The sequence below is a fragment of the Diplotaxodon limnothrissa genome, linkage group LG13 (genome assembly GCF_057381915.1).
Source record: "Diplotaxodon limnothrissa isolate DT_005_m linkage group LG13, D_limnothrissa_male_GT1.1, whole genome shotgun sequence".
Taxonomy (NCBI): Eukaryota; Metazoa; Chordata; class Actinopteri; order Cichliformes; family Cichlidae; genus Diplotaxodon; species Diplotaxodon limnothrissa.
The window spans coordinates 34,807,313-34,824,932 of record NC_140608.1 but is presented as its reverse complement, the minus strand read 5'-3'; the positions used below and the strand labels follow the sequence as shown (position 1 = coordinate 34,824,932).

At 40.0% G+C, this 17,620-nt stretch overlaps 2 protein-coding genes across 2 annotated transcripts; one reads left to right on the top strand and one right to left on the bottom strand.

Annotated features, from left to right (window-relative positions):
- Nucleotides 1-540: 540 nt before the first annotated feature.
- On the top strand, nucleotides 541-3,746 carry LOC146620596 (uncharacterized). The gene is made up of 7 exons (XM_085369037.1): nucleotides 541-579; nucleotides 1,314-1,990; nucleotides 2,235-2,280; nucleotides 2,516-2,607; nucleotides 2,686-2,796; nucleotides 3,062-3,338; nucleotides 3,507-3,746. Exons 1-7 carry the CDS (start codon nucleotides 541-543, stop codon nucleotides 3,744-3,746), a joined length of 1,482 nt encoding a protein of 493 aa, XP_085225163.1.
- A 700-nt stretch (nucleotides 3,747-4,446) lies between these two features.
- LOC146620595 (uncharacterized) lies at nucleotides 4,447-17,401 on the bottom strand. Its single transcript, XM_085369036.1, has 14 exons — nucleotides 17,363-17,401; nucleotides 17,018-17,184; nucleotides 16,695-16,917; nucleotides 16,442-16,514; nucleotides 16,072-16,349; nucleotides 7,926-8,005; nucleotides 7,552-7,653; nucleotides 7,242-7,447; nucleotides 7,027-7,126; nucleotides 6,789-6,951; nucleotides 5,698-5,795; nucleotides 5,415-5,568; nucleotides 5,086-5,212; nucleotides 4,447-4,814 (listed from the first exon to the last, which is right to left on the bottom strand). The coding sequence occupies exons 1-14, from the start codon at nucleotides 17,399-17,401 to the stop codon at nucleotides 4,447-4,449; spliced, it is 2,178 nt and encodes a 725-aa protein (XP_085225162.1).
- Nucleotides 17,402-17,620: the final 219 nt, after the last annotated feature.

Genomic DNA, 17,620 nt, shown 5'->3' with positions numbered 1-17,620 from the left:
CACCAGGGCCAGTGGTGTTGGCTAAGGTCATTCACATTACACCAGGGCCTTTGCTACTGGTTTAGGACATTTACATTACACCAGGGTGTGGTCATGGCTGAGGCCAACTACATATCACCAGGGCCTGTATTGGTGCCTTATGGAATCAGAACGATGCCACCTTGAAACGAAACCGAAAAATGGATTGAAACCGAAAAAAAATATTGTAACTGAAATAAACGTACTGAAAAATCTTGTATTGAAACCGAAAAAAAATGGATAGTGAAAAACAATTAATTAAAACTGTAATTTTTTTTTTTTCGCTTACAATTTTTTTTTTTTTCGGTTTCAATCCATTTTTCGGTTTCAAACCAGTTTTCGGTTTCAATCCATTTTTCGGTTTCAAACCATTTTTCAGTTTCAATCTGCTGGCACTGTTTTGGCATCCGGAGGCGCGCTTGAGGGGGCGGGGATTCCGACCCGCATGAATTTGCAGACATTATAGAGTCCGTTGCTCGTGCTGACCAAGCTGCCATTTTTCTCTTTTTGCCTCTTTCAATAATGGCTGCATCAAGTTCAAGTGGACCCTCTAAACCACAGGTAAGTAATCATTTTCCGTCGTCTTTCTTTGCTATTTCACTCGACTGGACATAGGTGTAGTTTTTATTAGCTAAATCTGGTGAAGTTGTGGTAAAATGCCAACATTAGCCTATTCGTTGTAGCAAGCTAGCTGGCAGCTAAAATTTGCTAAATTCAGTGATGCCCCTGTCTCTTTTGTGAATAAACAAACACTTTAACTTTGAAATGGATTCTGCAGTACAGGGATTTGAGGTTCAATCTGCAAAGGTATCTACAAGGGTGCCAGAGCCTTACTCCTGATGGCCAGTGGTGATGATAACATATTAAGCAATGGCAGATTCCAGGCACATAACGGTAAGACAAGTGTAGGGTTGCAAGTAATGTCTTTATGGCAGTGTTGCAGGTCACCTGTTTTTTTTTATAAATCTTTGCTTGCCGTACTCTTTAAAACAAAATAGTTGCCTGTCTGTCAGTGTAAAAAGGGTGCTGTACCAAGCCATTTGTAACTAAATTAATTTTAAATATGAATATTCTGCTCCAATCTGGACAAAAAGTTTTCACATATTTTGCATTTTTAAGTATTTTTAAATCACAAATGTATTTTAAACTAAAATTCATTAAAAGTCCTATGAAATGGATGTACTTGTTGATGTAAATGATTTAATTTCTTTATCTTCCTGTTGTGTTCATGTACGTATGCATAGATTGATATGTCATTAGTGCACAATTAGCAAATGTATCAATTTCTGTTCCAGGTACCATTAATAAGGAGGCAGTTCTATGAAAGATTGCTAACAAAGCTTCATGGAGCTGTACAACGCAGACCTGTAGATATGGACTATTTGCATTATGTCATCAGTCATGAATTGAGACTTATACGGTCATTTGGTAATATTTTAGCAGTACCACAAGATATTCTTAATGCCTTATCCAATCTTTTGAGACTGATAAATTTTCAAGACGGAGAGAGACACCCACATTCTTCTCTTGTTGATGTTGTATACACAGCGGGAGGACAACGTAAACTTAGTATATCAGAAGAATGTTTGCAAAGCCTCATCAACATGAAATTTTCCATTCCAAGTATAGCTCGGCTTCTGGGTGTCAGCAAAAGGACATTATTTCGTCGGATGCAAGAGTATGGACTTTCAGTGCATGCATCATATAGCAGTGTCACAGATGATGAGCTGGACAGCCTTGTTAGATCAGTTAAAAGGAGACTGCCACACATCGGCTATCGAATGATGATGGGGGAACTGCAGGCCATGGGATACCGTGTCAAATGGGAGCAAGTGTCTGCATCGATGCATAGGGTAGATGCTGCAGGAATCCTAGAAAGGATGGCATCTGTCGGCTGTGTTGCAAGAAGAGTGTACTCTGTAAAAGGTCCCCTCTCATTGGTCCATGTAGATACAAACCACAAACTCATCAGGTTTGTGTACAGTACGTGTTTGTATGTTCAGTACTCTGGATACACTGTAACTATTTTCATTTATGATTTGAGCATAAGGCATTTTACGTTAACGGTTAGAGGATTCAGGTAAATTTCTATTTCTACAAAGTAAAAAAAAAATTCCTGTTTAGTAAGCAAAGAAAAAAACAAGTTGATAAATTCTGACTTGTGGACAAATGTTATACTTGGACGTGTGTGTGTGTTTCACATTTTTCTTTTTTAGATATGGCATAGTTATATTTGCTGGGATTGATGGCTATTCGCGAAAGGTAAACAATATTCCATTGCAATCACAATTTCTTTTCTCAAAATTAATTAACTACCCTATAGAGAGAAAGTGGCGTATTCTTCTTCCACTCCTTTGACAAGAAATTTACGTTCATTAGTGTTGAGTTGTCTTTATTTTACTTTAAGAAAGTATATAACTGTCAGGTGTTCTTAGTTGGTTAGATATTGTGTTTGTTTCTTCAAAACAAAATCAGTTATTCATAAATTATTTTCCAGATAATGTACCTTGGTGCTGGAAATAATAACAAGGCATCAACTGCATTAGGCTTCTTTGTGAGCTCTGTTGAACAGTTTGGCTTTCCTTTAAGGTAATGTACAACCTTGATACATGCTATATTATTATTCAACCTTCTGAACACTTGTTTGTATTCTATTTCGTCATGCAGAGTTAGAGGAGACCAGGGTGTCGAAAATGTTGGCATTGCTCATTGCATTTTTACTGTTCGTGGTTGTGGCAGAGCAAGCTACATTTCAAGAAAAAGTGTTCACAATCAAAGGTAAGTTATATACAGGACTTAGCATACATATATATATATATATATATATATATATATATATATATATATATATATATATATATATATATATATATATATCATCTCTTTCTTGTAAACCCAAATCAATCATCACATTCACCAGCGTCTTATTCAATATTTATTCATTTATTTTTAAATACATGGGTCTTTTATCATTAGTAAATCAAAAACAGGTACAAGCCAGGATTTGTAAACTACTGTTCTTTTGATATTTTTTATGTTGTAGAGTTGAGCGCTTGTGGCGTGATGTCTGGATGGCTGTAACCAGTGTTTATTATGAGCTACTTCACAACCTTGAGGAAGACAGCCTGCTCGACCCCTCCAACAGCCTCCACCTGTTCTGTGCTCAGTACATCTTTGTGGAACGTCTGCAGAAGGACCTTGACACTTTCAAGAACGGGTGGGATAATCATGCACTGCGAACAGAACAAAATCTTACGCCTAATCAACTTTGGACTATTGGACTTCTTCAAAATCCTGTCGCTCCACCAGAAAACACTGAGGTATGACTATAAAATGTGCTATTACAGATGTTTTATAACGCTTATGTTTTTGTACCTTGAAATTCATGACATGCATATATTTAACATGTGCACCTGTCTTTGTTTTTAAAGACTTTAACATACTTTTTTAATTGCTGCATACTATAGTTATACTGTTCATAACAAAAGCAAGTGGATTTTCAGGACATTCAAGAACATTTCTCTTTGGACCTTGACTGTTCGAGACCAGAGAGTGGTGGTGTAGTTCTTCCACCAATACAGTGTCCTTTGGGGCCTGAGGAGATGGCAGGACTGAGGGCAGCCATTCATCCTCTTAGTCCCTCCTTTGACAACGGAAGAGACCTTTATGAGAGAGTGCTGAACTACATCATAGTTCATTCAGTAACACAACAGAACCCACTCAGTTAGCCTTTCTCATAGGATTTGACCACATTATTTGTATTGTAATGACAAAATAGCAAATCAATCAATCTTAAGATGTATTTTCAGATTATATCTTTTTTAATTGCATCAAATACTGTTTTTACCTTTTATAACTTCATGTTTAAAGTAGCCACAGTCAGTTAAGCATCTCATGTCTGATGTTTTTGTAACTGGATTGATTAAATTTGTTTAACATGTCATGCCAATAAATACTCTAAACAATTAAATGATATCATTTTAATGACTGAAAAAAACAATTCATCAAGTGTAAGAATATTTATTTTCAGCAAAACAGTTGCGATATCAATAAATTTACAATTTCACAGTGGAAAACTTTTCTGTAACAAAATAAAACTACATGCTTTATATACAGAAAATATATTTAAACAAAATTCACTTAAACTTCTTCAGACTTACAGAATTTAATTTGCGAACAAGTTGAATCTTAGACTCAAGTTTTTATGAATGCAGTCTTCTGAATGGGCTCCTCCGTTTTGTGAACATAGTTTTTAACATTATAAGAACAAAAAGTAAGTGAAACAACATGGAAAAATAATCTAACTGTAAATCTTTTTTCCTTTCTTACGCTGTTCCAAGAACTGAAATAGGTCTAAAGGGTTACACAAATAGTAGAAATACAGTGCAATACTGCATAACTTGTGATGGCATGCTATTTGAGTGTCAACTACACACGGCTGAAATCTCTCCCCATTGTGACAGCTGTTGTCATAACTTCTGTGAACTCGGTGTATGAGTTCATGTGTGCCACAGGAAAGATGATTGTGTTTGTGCAGGCACTTACAAGTGGGTAACATATGTAGTGTCCAGGCATCGTATCTTTGCATTGATGCTCAAATCTTACATGTATTTTAAAACTTGCCCTTTCTGAAGGAAGGCATGGTTTGTGTCTTTGTCCAGTTAACCACTGCATAATCGCTGGGACAGACATTCTCGGTGGTTGGTGTTTGGAAATCCAGTATTCTTCCTGGTCCTGTTCCTGGTCCTGTAGGACTTGTATCCCATACTCACAGCTCTTTTTGTCTTTATCCTGATCTGAAGAAGCAGATTTGACTTACTTTAAATCTTTAACTGTCATGCCACAAAATTTATTAATATGCAAAACCAATTTTGTCATTTAGACATGTGGTAGATTGTATAAAACATCAAAACATATAAACAAATCTTTACAGAGATTTCAGTTCCGTGATGACAATTTTGCAGAGTACAGTACGTTTGAAAGAAATGTTACAACACTATATTTGTAACAGCTGTTGTGTTAATGTTGGTTTGATGATAATATCAGTAACTGGCCGACGGCACAAACCTGAGGTTTCAAGGTTCTCCAGGAAGTCTTGGAAGAAGTTGATGATGGCATTTTCTTTGGCATGCCTTGGACTTCCCCTCTCACTCAGCTCAGGCTCAAGGATGCTCATTATGTAATCAGCATCCGGCTAAAGAGATTTTGGGGGGTGTCACGTGTTGTGATTTCAAATAAACAATAACAAATATATATATTCTTCAATAGTCATTAATCTGAGCAACCTAAATAAAGGCTGAAACAAAAAAGTCCTCACAGGGCTATTACTGCATCACATGTATTTTTAGAATCTGTTCTAAAAACAAAACACCTGAAATAAATAAAGACATATTTACCGCTGTATCATCATTCTCATCGCTGGGAACAAACAGGTTTGAACAGAGACTTTCGTGCCTTCCAATCACCTCCAGAAGGTTGTAGATCTTCATGCCATTTCTGATTTGCTGTAGCATTGGAGTCAGACGCACCGTAGCATACACAACAATTGATCTATTTAGAAAAGCAAACACAGTCATTAGTGAAACTGATGGGGTATGGTGGTCTAAACCAGGGTTTTAACTTACAAAATATTACTTTCAAATGTGTCTGGTTGGTATATTGTCTATTAAAATATACTACCTTATTATACTGTCCCGTTTGTCCAACTTCACAAGTCCTGTGTAACCACAGCTCACAATGTCTTCAGTGAGGTCTGTCAGGTTGTCTGCCACTTCCACCTGAAAACATACAAAAACAAAACAATAAATGATTTCAAGTTTTTGAAATTATGCAACTATACACACAGTATTGTGAAGGTTACTTTTAAAATGTATTCCACTACAGATTACAGGCCCCAAACTGTATTTTTTAACGTATTCCGTTACGTTACTAAATGAGAGTAACGTATTCTGAATACTTTGGATTACTTAATATATTATCATGCTATTTACAACTACATAAATGTGATTTATTACTCTTTTTGAAGGTCCGCGGCTCCGAACCATAGTAAAGGGACCTCTGGCTAATATGTCAGGTTCGTGTCGGGCTCGAAGCCAAATACTAGCTTTACTTTGTTGTCTGGGTCAAATTTGCTAGTGAGAGACAGAGAGAGGCGTTGAAAGGCTGCTGCAAAGGAACTTATTGTTTCGGAGGAAAACACGAACACGGTGTACAGTCGAGTCTTAATAGCTTACTTACAACTGGGCTCGTCAGGCTCTCTTCTTGGCTGAAGTGGTTATTATTATATTTACATGCTTCCAGCTCCCGTTTCTGCTTGATGACAACTCGTACTTGTCCACTCTTCTTTTTTCTCCCTCCTCGCTCACAGACACATAACGAGTATGGCAGTCCATTCTCCCTGCAGCACGGACTAGACTGTCCATGAGGCTACATTCTTTAGGGCTATGACTGTAACACTGCCTATTAGCTTAGCACAACAACAACAACCAAAAGGCTCTCTCTCATCCAGGAAACACACAGTCGCAGAGAGAGCACGCGTCACCCTGTAACCATGGCAACCGTAACGCTGCCGCTGTGTAATTCATATATTTCAACAAAGTAACTGTATTCTAAATACCACCTTTTTAAACGGTAACTGTAACGGAATACAGTTACTCATATTTTGTATTTTAAATACGTAACGCCGGTACATGTCTTACGTTACTCCCCAACACTGTATACACACACAAACAATCAGCACTTTTCCACTAGTCTGTACAAACACAGCTCACCTTTTCGATTAGAGACCTATATTCTGTGTCATCCACATCATCTTTGGTCAGCTGAAGAATATCGAAGTTTCCTGTTGCAAGAAAATGATAACACCAGCTTCTCAGGAAGCATGGTGGTGGACCTCCCTGTGCAAGGCTCACTGAAAACACTTCTCCTGCAGTTCTGCAAGATACAAAGAAATATTTAACATGCTTCATATGCTACATAATCCTCGGAAATGTATAAAAACAGACAAACCTGTAGAAACTACTTTCTAAATCACTGATAGAGTAGACAGGACTCTTTCCCTTCTTGCCACTGCCTTCAAACAGTCGAGTCTCAATACCATGCATCATTTCTACATAGAGATACAGAAAGACAAAATAATTTAAAGGGTTAACCTTATACTTTATCTTAATTTGATTTGGCCATATTCAATATCTGAACTGTAAGTACAATGTACATAGCTATACCAGTCAAAAATTCTTTGCTTAATGCACCAGTATCAATTCCTGCTTCTCCGATAAAAGTCACGTGGAGTTTGTTCACAGGGGAAGCCTTCTTCTGTCGTTGCCACTGAATGAAGCCTCTTTGAACAAGATCATTGCGAGTGATGCAAATCCTAAAGTTTTTGCTGGTATCCACCTGACTTGAAAGCCACTGTAGCACATCTGCTTCACTGAGAAAAAAAAATTATAAAATTATTTTTGTTTCTTAAAATGAAAGCAAATGTATTATAAACAAAACCAGATAATCTGAAAGGGCAAATAATATAAATCATACCTGACTAAATCAGTTAAAGGATCTGTTCTGTTGCTTGGCACACTGCACTCAGAGTCAGTACTGACATAAACGTCTGTCATGTGAGTGGAACTGTCCTCAGGTCTAAAAATTATGAACAATAGCAAAAATATATGTGATGTAACTTATGATGTCTTTTAACTGATTTTACTGCCATTTAAATTGGGTCCTGAGCTTAATAGGTACGGTGATTACATTGTGTGTTTCAAATATACTGTAAGCATTAAAATGTGGACCAAGTAAGTATTTACTGTAACTACATACTGAGCTCAAAACTGTAATGGCTTAAAAATTTTAAAAAGGAATCCGATGTAAACATAGGAAAATGTGTTTAATATGTATAAATTTGAACGAACCTTTCACCACACAGGCTTGCATGCTGGGCAATCTCATTCACTGGAAAGCAGCAAACACAGATTGGGCATTCTTTCATGTCCTAGAGAAAAAAAAATACTGTTAAAACATAAAAGAAACAATGATTTGTAAATATGTGGATTGAACATTATCACCTGCTTCATGTCAAGAGGCTCTCTACAAAAACTTGGTGAATTCATGACAGACAGAAGCTGGACATCAGTCTATGAAGTACAATTGTAATTAAAGCTGCAAGCAGCGTTATGAGGGCCCTCGCACCCCCGGCGCGTCGAGCCACGCCCAACACCTAAAACCAGCACCTCCGATCTGATGTCACATTGATGGAATTCATGCATTTAACCACCAGCTATCATTTCATCTCATTCAATCATGATTATAGTCGTCCCACTAGGTGGCTCTCTAACCATTACTGACAAATGGCATAACAAACATTTCCTAGCTCGAGTCTCATCACGCCTGCGACCTTTGGGAGAGATTGCACATTTTGATTTTGAGTGACAGCAGATTACTGCTTTTTGGCGAGTGATTGAAACTCCACGTGCCGCCATGACCACCCCATTTCCCTGAATGTAAAAAGGTTCGCAATTTAACATCACAAAGGTCTTTAGATTCCACACACAGGAGATTGCATCAATCTGATGAAATCCCTTGGAGGAGTACGTCAAAGCACGGTGCCTGAAAAGAGGAGAAAATGTCGCCAAAATTGCACATTAATTTTAAAATGGCTGACTTCCTGTTGGATTTGGGATATTGCTCCAAGAGACTTTTTTGTACATCTTGATATCTCCTATAAGCCTACCAGGTTTCAGATTCATACATAAAACACAGAGCAGGGGCTGTGGTTTTGAAATTTTGTAGGGGGCGCTGTGGAGCCATTTTGGGATATTCAATGAAAATGATCACATGACAACAAAGCCTTCGTCACATTGGAGGTGTGTGCCAAATTTCAAGCCTCTATAAACTTGCCAAGACCCTCAAAAGCCACTTCATCTTTCATGGTGAACAGCGTTGCCACCAGGGTGCGCCGTTCAGTTTAAAGTCACAATTTTTGCACTGAAGCATCACAAGGGACTGATGGTGATATTCACCGCTTTTGAGGTGGCCACGATGAACCTGTGAAAATCAGTACAACAAAATTAAAGCCATGACATTTCCTGTTGCCACTAGGTGGCGCTGTGCGTATTCCCGATAATGGGCACATCAATCTGTTCAGGGCGGGTCTGACATCATGCCTGTAAAGTCTGGTACTAATCAGACTGGATTTCATTGAGTTATACTAATTTGTTTCTTCATGGCGTGACATCAAAGTTCGCCATGCTGCTGGGGTCACACCCTTTCGCGAAAAGTCACAGTTTTCACTGTAACCCAAGACCAACTCCTTAAGGCTTTCCTGGAGAAATTTGAGGCTGCAGATGTCACCCATCACTATACTGTACCCCAAAGTGTAAAACATGACATTTCCTGTTCCCACTAGGTGGCGCTGTCCTTGATGTCAAATATGGCAGTTGAAATATGTTCAGGGGTGGAGCCTTATCATATGTCTTCACTTTGGTCAAGGTCAGAAAATGTATGACAAAATGAGAGGCAATAAGATTTTCATGGCGAGTCATCGAAATTCGCCATGGCGCCACGGCCTCATAGTATTGTGAAAACTCAAAAGCTCCGCAATTTAACATGGCACAAGGGTGTAGTTGACACTGTCCAAATTTGAAGTTTATAGGACCAAATCCCAAGGAGGAGTTCGTTAAAGTACAAGGCATGGAAACGGTAAAATCAGAGCCAAAATGTCACCTTCACTCCAAAATGGCGGACTTCCTGTTGGGTTTAGGACATTGCCATAATAGACTTTTTTGTTCGACTCTGAACGTTATATAGGTGTACCGACTTTCAAACTTATAGGTCATACCCATACCGGGGGCTCGCGTTTTTCATTTTTCTAGGTGGCGCTACTGAGCTAATTTTCCCTGGCCATGTCTGAGAACATTAAAATACGTAAATTTTCACCAGACCTGACGCGTGTGCAAAATTTCATGAGTTTTCGAGCATGTTTAGGCCCTCAAACGGCCAATTCATTTGCCGAAATAATAATAATAATAATAATTAAAGCTGCAAGCAGCGTTATGAGGGCCCGAGCACCCACGGCGCGTCGAGCCACGCCCAACACCTAAAACCAGCACGTCCGATCTGATGTCACATTGATGGAATCCATGTATTTAACCACCAGCTAACATTTCAACTCATTCATTCATGATTAGTTAGTCGTTCCACTAGGTGGCGCTCTAACCATTATGCACAAATGGCATAACAAACATTTCCGAGCTCGAGTCTCATCACACCTGAGACGTTTGGGAGAGATTGGACATTGTGTTTTTGAGTGACAGCAGATTACTGCTTTTTGGCGAGTGATTGAAACTCCACGTGCCGCCATGACAACCCCATTTCCCTGAACGTAAAAACCTTCGCAATTTAACATCACAAAGGTCTTTAGATTCCTCACACTGGAGAATGGTTCAATCTGATGAAATCCCTTGGAGGAGTTCGTCAAAGAACGGTGCCTGGAAAGAGGGCAAAATGTTGCCAAAATTGCACATTCATTTTAAAATGGCTGACTTCCTGTTGGATTTGGGATATTGCTCCAAGAGACTTTTTTGTACATCTTGATATCTCCTATAAGCTTACCAGGTTTCAGACTCATACATAAAACACAGAGCAGGGGCTGTGGTTTTGAAAGTTTGTAGGGGGCGCTGTGGAGCCACTTCGCACTATTTAATGAAAATGATCACATGACAACAAAGCCTTCATCCATTTGGAGGTGTGTGCTAAATTTAAAGCCTCTATATTCTTTCCAAGCCCCTCAAAAGCCACTTCATCTTTCATGGTGGACCGCGTTGCCACCAGGGTGCGCCGTTCAGTTTAAAGTCACAATTTTTGCACTGAAGCATCACGAGGGACTGATGGGGATATTCACCGCTTTTGAGGTGGCCACGATGAACCTGTGAAAATCAGTACAACAAAATTAAAGCCATGACATTTCCTGTTCCCACTAGGTGGCGCTCTTCATATTCCTGACAATGGGCACATCAATCTGTTCAGGGCGGGTCTGACATCATGCCTGTAAAGGCTGGTACTAATCAGACTGGATTTCATTGAGTTATACTAATTTGTTTCTTCATGGCGTGACATCAAAGTTCGCCATGCTGCTGGTGTCACACCCTTTGGCGAAAAGTCACAGTTTTCACTGTAACCCAAGACCAACTCCTTAAGGCTTTTCTGGAGAAATTTGAGGCTGCAGATGTCACCCTTCACTATACTGTACCCCAAAGTGTAAAACATGACATTTCCTGTTCCCACTAGGTGGCGCTGTCCTTGATGTCAAATATGGCAGTTGAAATATGTTCAGGGGTGGAGCCTTATCATATGTGTTCACTTTGGTCAAGGTCAGAAAATGTATGACAAAATGAGAGGCAATAAGATTTTCATGGCGAGTCATCGAAATTCGCCATGGCGCCACGGCCTCATAGTATTGTGAAAACTCAAAAGCTCCGCAATTTAACATGGCACAAGGGTGTAGTTGACACTGTCCAAATTTGAAGTTTATAGGACCAAATCCCAAGGAGGAGTTCGTTAAAGTACAAGGCATGGAAACGGTAAAATCAGAGCCAAAATGTCACCTTCAATCCAAAATGGCGGACTTCCTGTTGGGTTTAGGACATTGCCATAATAGACTTTTTTGTTCGACTCTGAACGTTATATAGGTGTACCGACTTTCAAACTTGTAGGCAATACCCATACCGGGGGCTCGCGTTTTTCATTTTTGTAGGTGGCGCTACTGAGCTAATTTTCCCTGGCCATGTCTGAGAACATTAAAATACGTAAATTTTCACCAGACCTGACGCGTGTGCAAAATTTCATGAGTTTTCGAACATGTTTAGGCCCTCAAACGGCCAATTCATTTGCCGAAATAATAATAATAATAATTAAAGCTGCAAGCAGCGTTATGAGGGCCCTCGCACCCTGGCGTGTCGAGCCACGCCCAACACCTAAAACCAGCACGTCCAATGTGATGTCACATTGATGGAATTCATGCATTTAACCACCAGCTAACATTTCATCTCATTGAACCATGATTATAGTCATCCCACTAGGTGGCGCTCTAACTATTACTGACAAATGGCATAACAAACATTTCCGAGCTCGAGTCTCATCACACCTGCGACGTTTGGGAGAGATTGGATATTGTGTTTTTGAGTGACAGCAGATTACTGCTTTTTGGCGAGTGATTGAAACTCTAAGTGCCGCCATGACCACCCCGTTTCCCTGAACGTAAAAAGCTTCGCAATTTAACATCACAAAGGTCTTTAGATTCCACAAACTTCAGATCGGTCCAATCTGATGAAATCCCTTGGAGGAGTTCGTCAAAGTATGAAGCCTGAAAAGAGGGGAAAATGTCGCCAAAATTACACATGAATTTTAAAATGGCTGACTTCCTGTTGGATTTGGGATATTGCTCCAAGAGACTTTTTTGTACATCTTAATATCTTCCATGAGCTTACCAAGTTTCAGACTCATAGATAAAACACAGAGCAGGGGCTGATATTTTGAATCTTTGTAGGGGGCGCTGTGGAGCAATTTCGCGCTATTCAATGAAAATGATCACATGACAACAAAGCCTTCATACATTTCGGGGTGTGTGCCAAATTTAAAGCCTCTATAAACTTTCCAAGCCCCTCAAAAGCCACTTCATCTTTCATGTTGAACCGCGTTGCCACCAGGGTGCGCCGTTCAGTGTAAAGTCACAATTTTTGCACTGAAGCATCACGAGGGACTGATGGTGATATTCACCGCTTTTGAGGTGGCCACGATCAACCTGTGAAAATCAGTACAACAAAATTAAAGCCATGACATTTCCTGTGGCCACTAGGTGGCGCTGTCCGTATTTCCGACAATGGGCACGTCAATCTGTTCAGGGCGGGTCTGACATCATGCCTGTAAAGTCTGGTACTGATCAGACTGGATTTCATTGAGTTATACTAATTTGTTTCTTCATGGCGTGACATCAAAGTTCGCCATGCTGCTGGGGTCACACCCTTTTGCGAAAAGTCACAGTTTTCACGGTAACCCAAGACCAACTCCTTAAGGCTTTCCTGGAGAAATTTGAGGCTGCAGGTGTCACCCATCACTATACTGTACCCCAAAGTGTAAAACATGACATTTCCTGTTCCCACTAGGTGGCGCTGTCCCTGGTGTCAAATATGGCAGTTGAAATATGTTCAGGGGTGGAGCCTTATCATATGTGTTCACTTTGGTCAAGGTCAGAAAATGTATGACAAAATGAGAGGCAATAAGATTTTCATGGCGAGTCATCGAAATTCGCCATGGCGCCACGGCCTCATAGTATTGTGAAAACTCAAAAGCTCCGCAATTTAACATGGCACAAGGGTGTAGTTGACACTGTCCAAATTTGAAGGTTATGAAATGAAACCCCAAGGAGGAGTTCGCAAAAGTTCGAGGCATGGAAATGGCAAAATTAGAGCCAAAATGTCACCTTCTCTTCCAAATGGCGGACTTCCTGTTGGGTTTGCGTCAATGGGCCCACAGACTTTTTTGTTCGTCTTGGCATGATACACATGTGTGCCAAATTTCATACATGTAGCTCAAACGATGTGGTCGTAGGGCTGCATTTAACAAGGCATAGGTGGCGCTCTAGAGCCATTTCCCAGTGCTCATATGTAAAACCATTAAAATACAAAATTTTTCACCAGACCTGGCATGTGTGCAAAATTTCATGAGTTTTTGAGCATGTTTAGGCCCTCAAAAAGGCCCTTGTTTGGGGTGAATAATAATAATAATAATAATAATAAGAAACGGAGCAGATACAATAGGGCCTTCGCACTCTCAGTGCTCGGGCCCTAATAAACAGAGCAATTACAATAGGGCCTTCGCACTATCAGTGCTCGGGCCCTAATAATAATAATTAAAGCTGCAAGCAGCGTTATGAGGGCCCGAGCACCCCCGGCGCGTCGAGCCACGCCCAACACCTAAAACCAGCACGTCCGATCTGATGTCACATTGATGGAATTCATGCATTTAACCACCAGCTAACATTTCAACTCATTCATTCATGATTAGCTAGTCGTTCCACTAGGTGGCACTCTAACCATTATGTACAAATGGCATAACAAACATTTCCGAACTCGAGTCTCATTATGCCTGCAACTTTTGGGTGAGATTGGACATTGTGTTTTTGAGTAACAGCAGATTACTGCGTTTTGGCGAGTGATTGAGAGTCTACGTGCCGCCATAACCACCCCGTTTCCCTGAACGTAAAAAGCTTCGGAATTTAACAACACAAAGGTCTTTGGATTCCACACACTGAAGAATAGTTCAATCTGATGAAATCCCTTGGAGGAGTTCATCAAAGAACGATGCCTGAAAAGAGGGGAAAATGTTGCCAAAATTGCACATTAATTTTAAAATGGCTGACTTCCTGTTGGATTTGGGATATTGCTCCAAGAGACTTTTTTGTACATCTTGATATCTCCTATAAGCCTACCAGGTTTCAGATTCATACATAAAACACAGAGCTGGGGCTGTGGTTTTGAAATTTTGTAGGGGGCGCTGTGGAGCCATTTTGGGATATTCAATAAAAATGATCACATGACAACAAAGCCTTCGTCACATTGGAGGTGTGTGCCAAATTTCAAGCCTCTATAAACTTGCCAAGACCCTCAAAAGCCACTTCATCTTTCATCGTGAACAGCGTTGCCACCAGGGTGCGCCGTTCAGTTTAAAGTCACAATTTTTGCACTGAAGCATCACGAGGGACTGATGTTGATATTCACCGCTTTTGAGGTGGCCACGATGAACCTGTGAAAATCAGTACAACAAAATTAAAGCCATGACATTTCCTGTTGCCACTAGGTGGCGCTGTCCGTATTTCCGACAATGGGCACATCAATCTGTTCAGGGCGGGTCTGACATCATGCCTGTAAAGTCTGGTACTGATCAGACTGGATTTCATTGAGTTATACTAATTTGTTTCTTCATGGCGTGACATCAAAGTTCGCCATGCTGCTGGGGTCACACCCTTTCGCGAAAACTCACAGTTTTCACTGTAACCCAAGACCAACTCCTTAAGGCTTTCCTGGAGAAATTTGAGGCTGCAGATGTCACCCATCACTATACTGTACCCCAAAGTGTAAAACATGACATTTCCTGTTCCCACTAGGTGGCGCTGTCCCTGATGTAAAATAGGGCAGTTGAAATATGTTCAGGGGTGGAGCCTTATCATATGTGTTCACTTTGGTCAAGGTCAGAAAATCTATGACAGAATGAGAGGCAATAAGATTTTCATGGCGAGTCATCGAAATTCGCCGTGGCGCCACGGCCTCATGGTATTGTGAAAACTCAAAAGCTCCGCAATTTAACATGGCATAAGGGTGTAGTTGGCACTGACCAAATATGAAGGTTATGAAATCAAACCCCAAGGAGGAGTTCGTTAAAGTTCGAGGCATGGAAACGGTAAAATCAGAGCCAAAATGTCACATTCAATCCAAAATGGCGGACTTCCTGTTGGGTTTAGGACATTGCCATAATAGACTTTTTTGTTCGACTCTGAACGTTATATAGGTGTACCGACTTTCAAACATGTAGGTCATACCCATACCGGGGGCTCGCGTTTTTCATTTTTCTAGGTGGCGCTACTGAGCTAATTTTCCCTGGCCATGTCTGAGAACATTAAAATACGTAAATTTTCACCAGACCTGACGCGTGTGCAAAATTTCATGAGTTTTCGATTATGTTTAGGTCCTCAAAAGGCCGATTCATTTGCCGAAATAATAATAATAATAATAATAATAATAAACAGAGCAATTACAATAGGGCCTTCGCACTGTCAGTGCTCGGGCCCTAATAATAATAATAATAATAATAATAATAAACAGAGCAATTACAATAGGGCCTTCGCACTGTCAGTGCTCGGGCCCTAATTACTACAATGTATTGTACATTAACAAAAACAGAATAGTCACACACACAAAAAAAGCCTTCTATAATTACGTGCACAAATATCCCAAATATTTATAGACTGTTAATAAGGCAATATTCCACAATATAACATAAATTCACCTCATCTTCCTCTTCTGTTGACTGAGACTTCACACAATTGTTGACATGGAGTGCTAGGATATGCAGAGGCATACTTTCCTTGCACACCTGACAAGAAGCCTTTGGCATGGTTTGAAATTCAGCTGCATCTGATGGAAGAGGAGTAAGATCAAGGTCCTGCTGCAGCGGAACAACATACAAGAGGGTCTTTCCTGCACTGGAAACGTTGCGGATCAGTCTTCCTGTGTAGCCATTTACATCAGGAGGAATTGCTAAAAGTTTCCTCCTACCTTGACCACCTAAATACACAGATTAATAGAAAAAACATTGTACCATTTTCAACTTTCACTAGCATCTAAAAAAAATAATTTCAAAGAGGAAAATTATGCACCTGATGACTTGTGCAACAACCATCCTTGCACTCCATCCATTTTGGGATATTCTTCAGTTATCAGTTTATTAATCTAAAACAGTACATAAGGGGACACAATTGGTAAAACTACATAATTCAGAAATATTTTTATCAGTGCTAATATATGACCCAAACCAACTATCATTTGCATGTCTATCATTATGATTTGATATAGAACATGTTTATTTTTTTATGTAAATGCATTTCTCTTATATAAGTTTAACTACATTACCATTGTATGGCTCATATCATCAGTCAAGATGAGGGATCTCTTTCCCAGCCCTGCTTGGCTCAGCTGCAGCTCCTCACTAGCAGAAGGAGTGTTGGTGCAGCCTTTATTCACTAGATATATATATACACTGAATGGCTTGCTGGATTTAGGCCTCGGCGTGCTACTTTGGAGTGGGGAAAAGCGATTTTTCCCCCTTTTTTTGGTAAAAAATCCTGGAAATGACCTATATGTGAGAAGCAGAAATAATTTTCAAAATGCAGGGATTTTTTTTTTTTTACTAATCCAAATGATTAAAAGTATAATGGTTCAATACAATTTCTAACCTTGCCATCTCCGCCTGCACTGTATCTTTTGGGGTCTCGGCTTGTCCAACTGAGTGCTCGTGAGAGTGCTCAGCATTTGGTATACATGTGGTATTAGGTTGCTGAAGACTTTGAGCTAACCTGTTGATTATATCTTGTGCCGCCGTTATAACACGGGCCTCTAACTCCTGAAAGTGACAGGGGCATCACTGAATTTAGCAAATTTTAGCTGCCAGCTAGCTTGCTACAACGAATAGGCTAATGTTGGCATTTTACCACAACTTCACCAGATTTAGCTAATAAAAACTACACCTATGTCCAGTCGAGTGAAATAGCAAAGAAAGACGACGGAAAATGATTACTTACCTGTGGTTTAGAGGGTCCACTTGAACTTGATGCAGCCATTATTGAAAGAGGCAAAAAGAGAAAAATGGCAGCTTGGTCAGCACGAGCAACGGACTCTATAATGTATGCAAATTCATGCGGGTCGGAATCCCCGCCCCCTCAAGCGCGCCTCCGGATGCCAAAACAGTGCCAGCAGATTGAAACTGAAAAATGGTTTGAAACCGAAAACTGGTTTGAAACCGAAAAATGGATTGAAACCGAAAAAAAAAAAAATTGTAA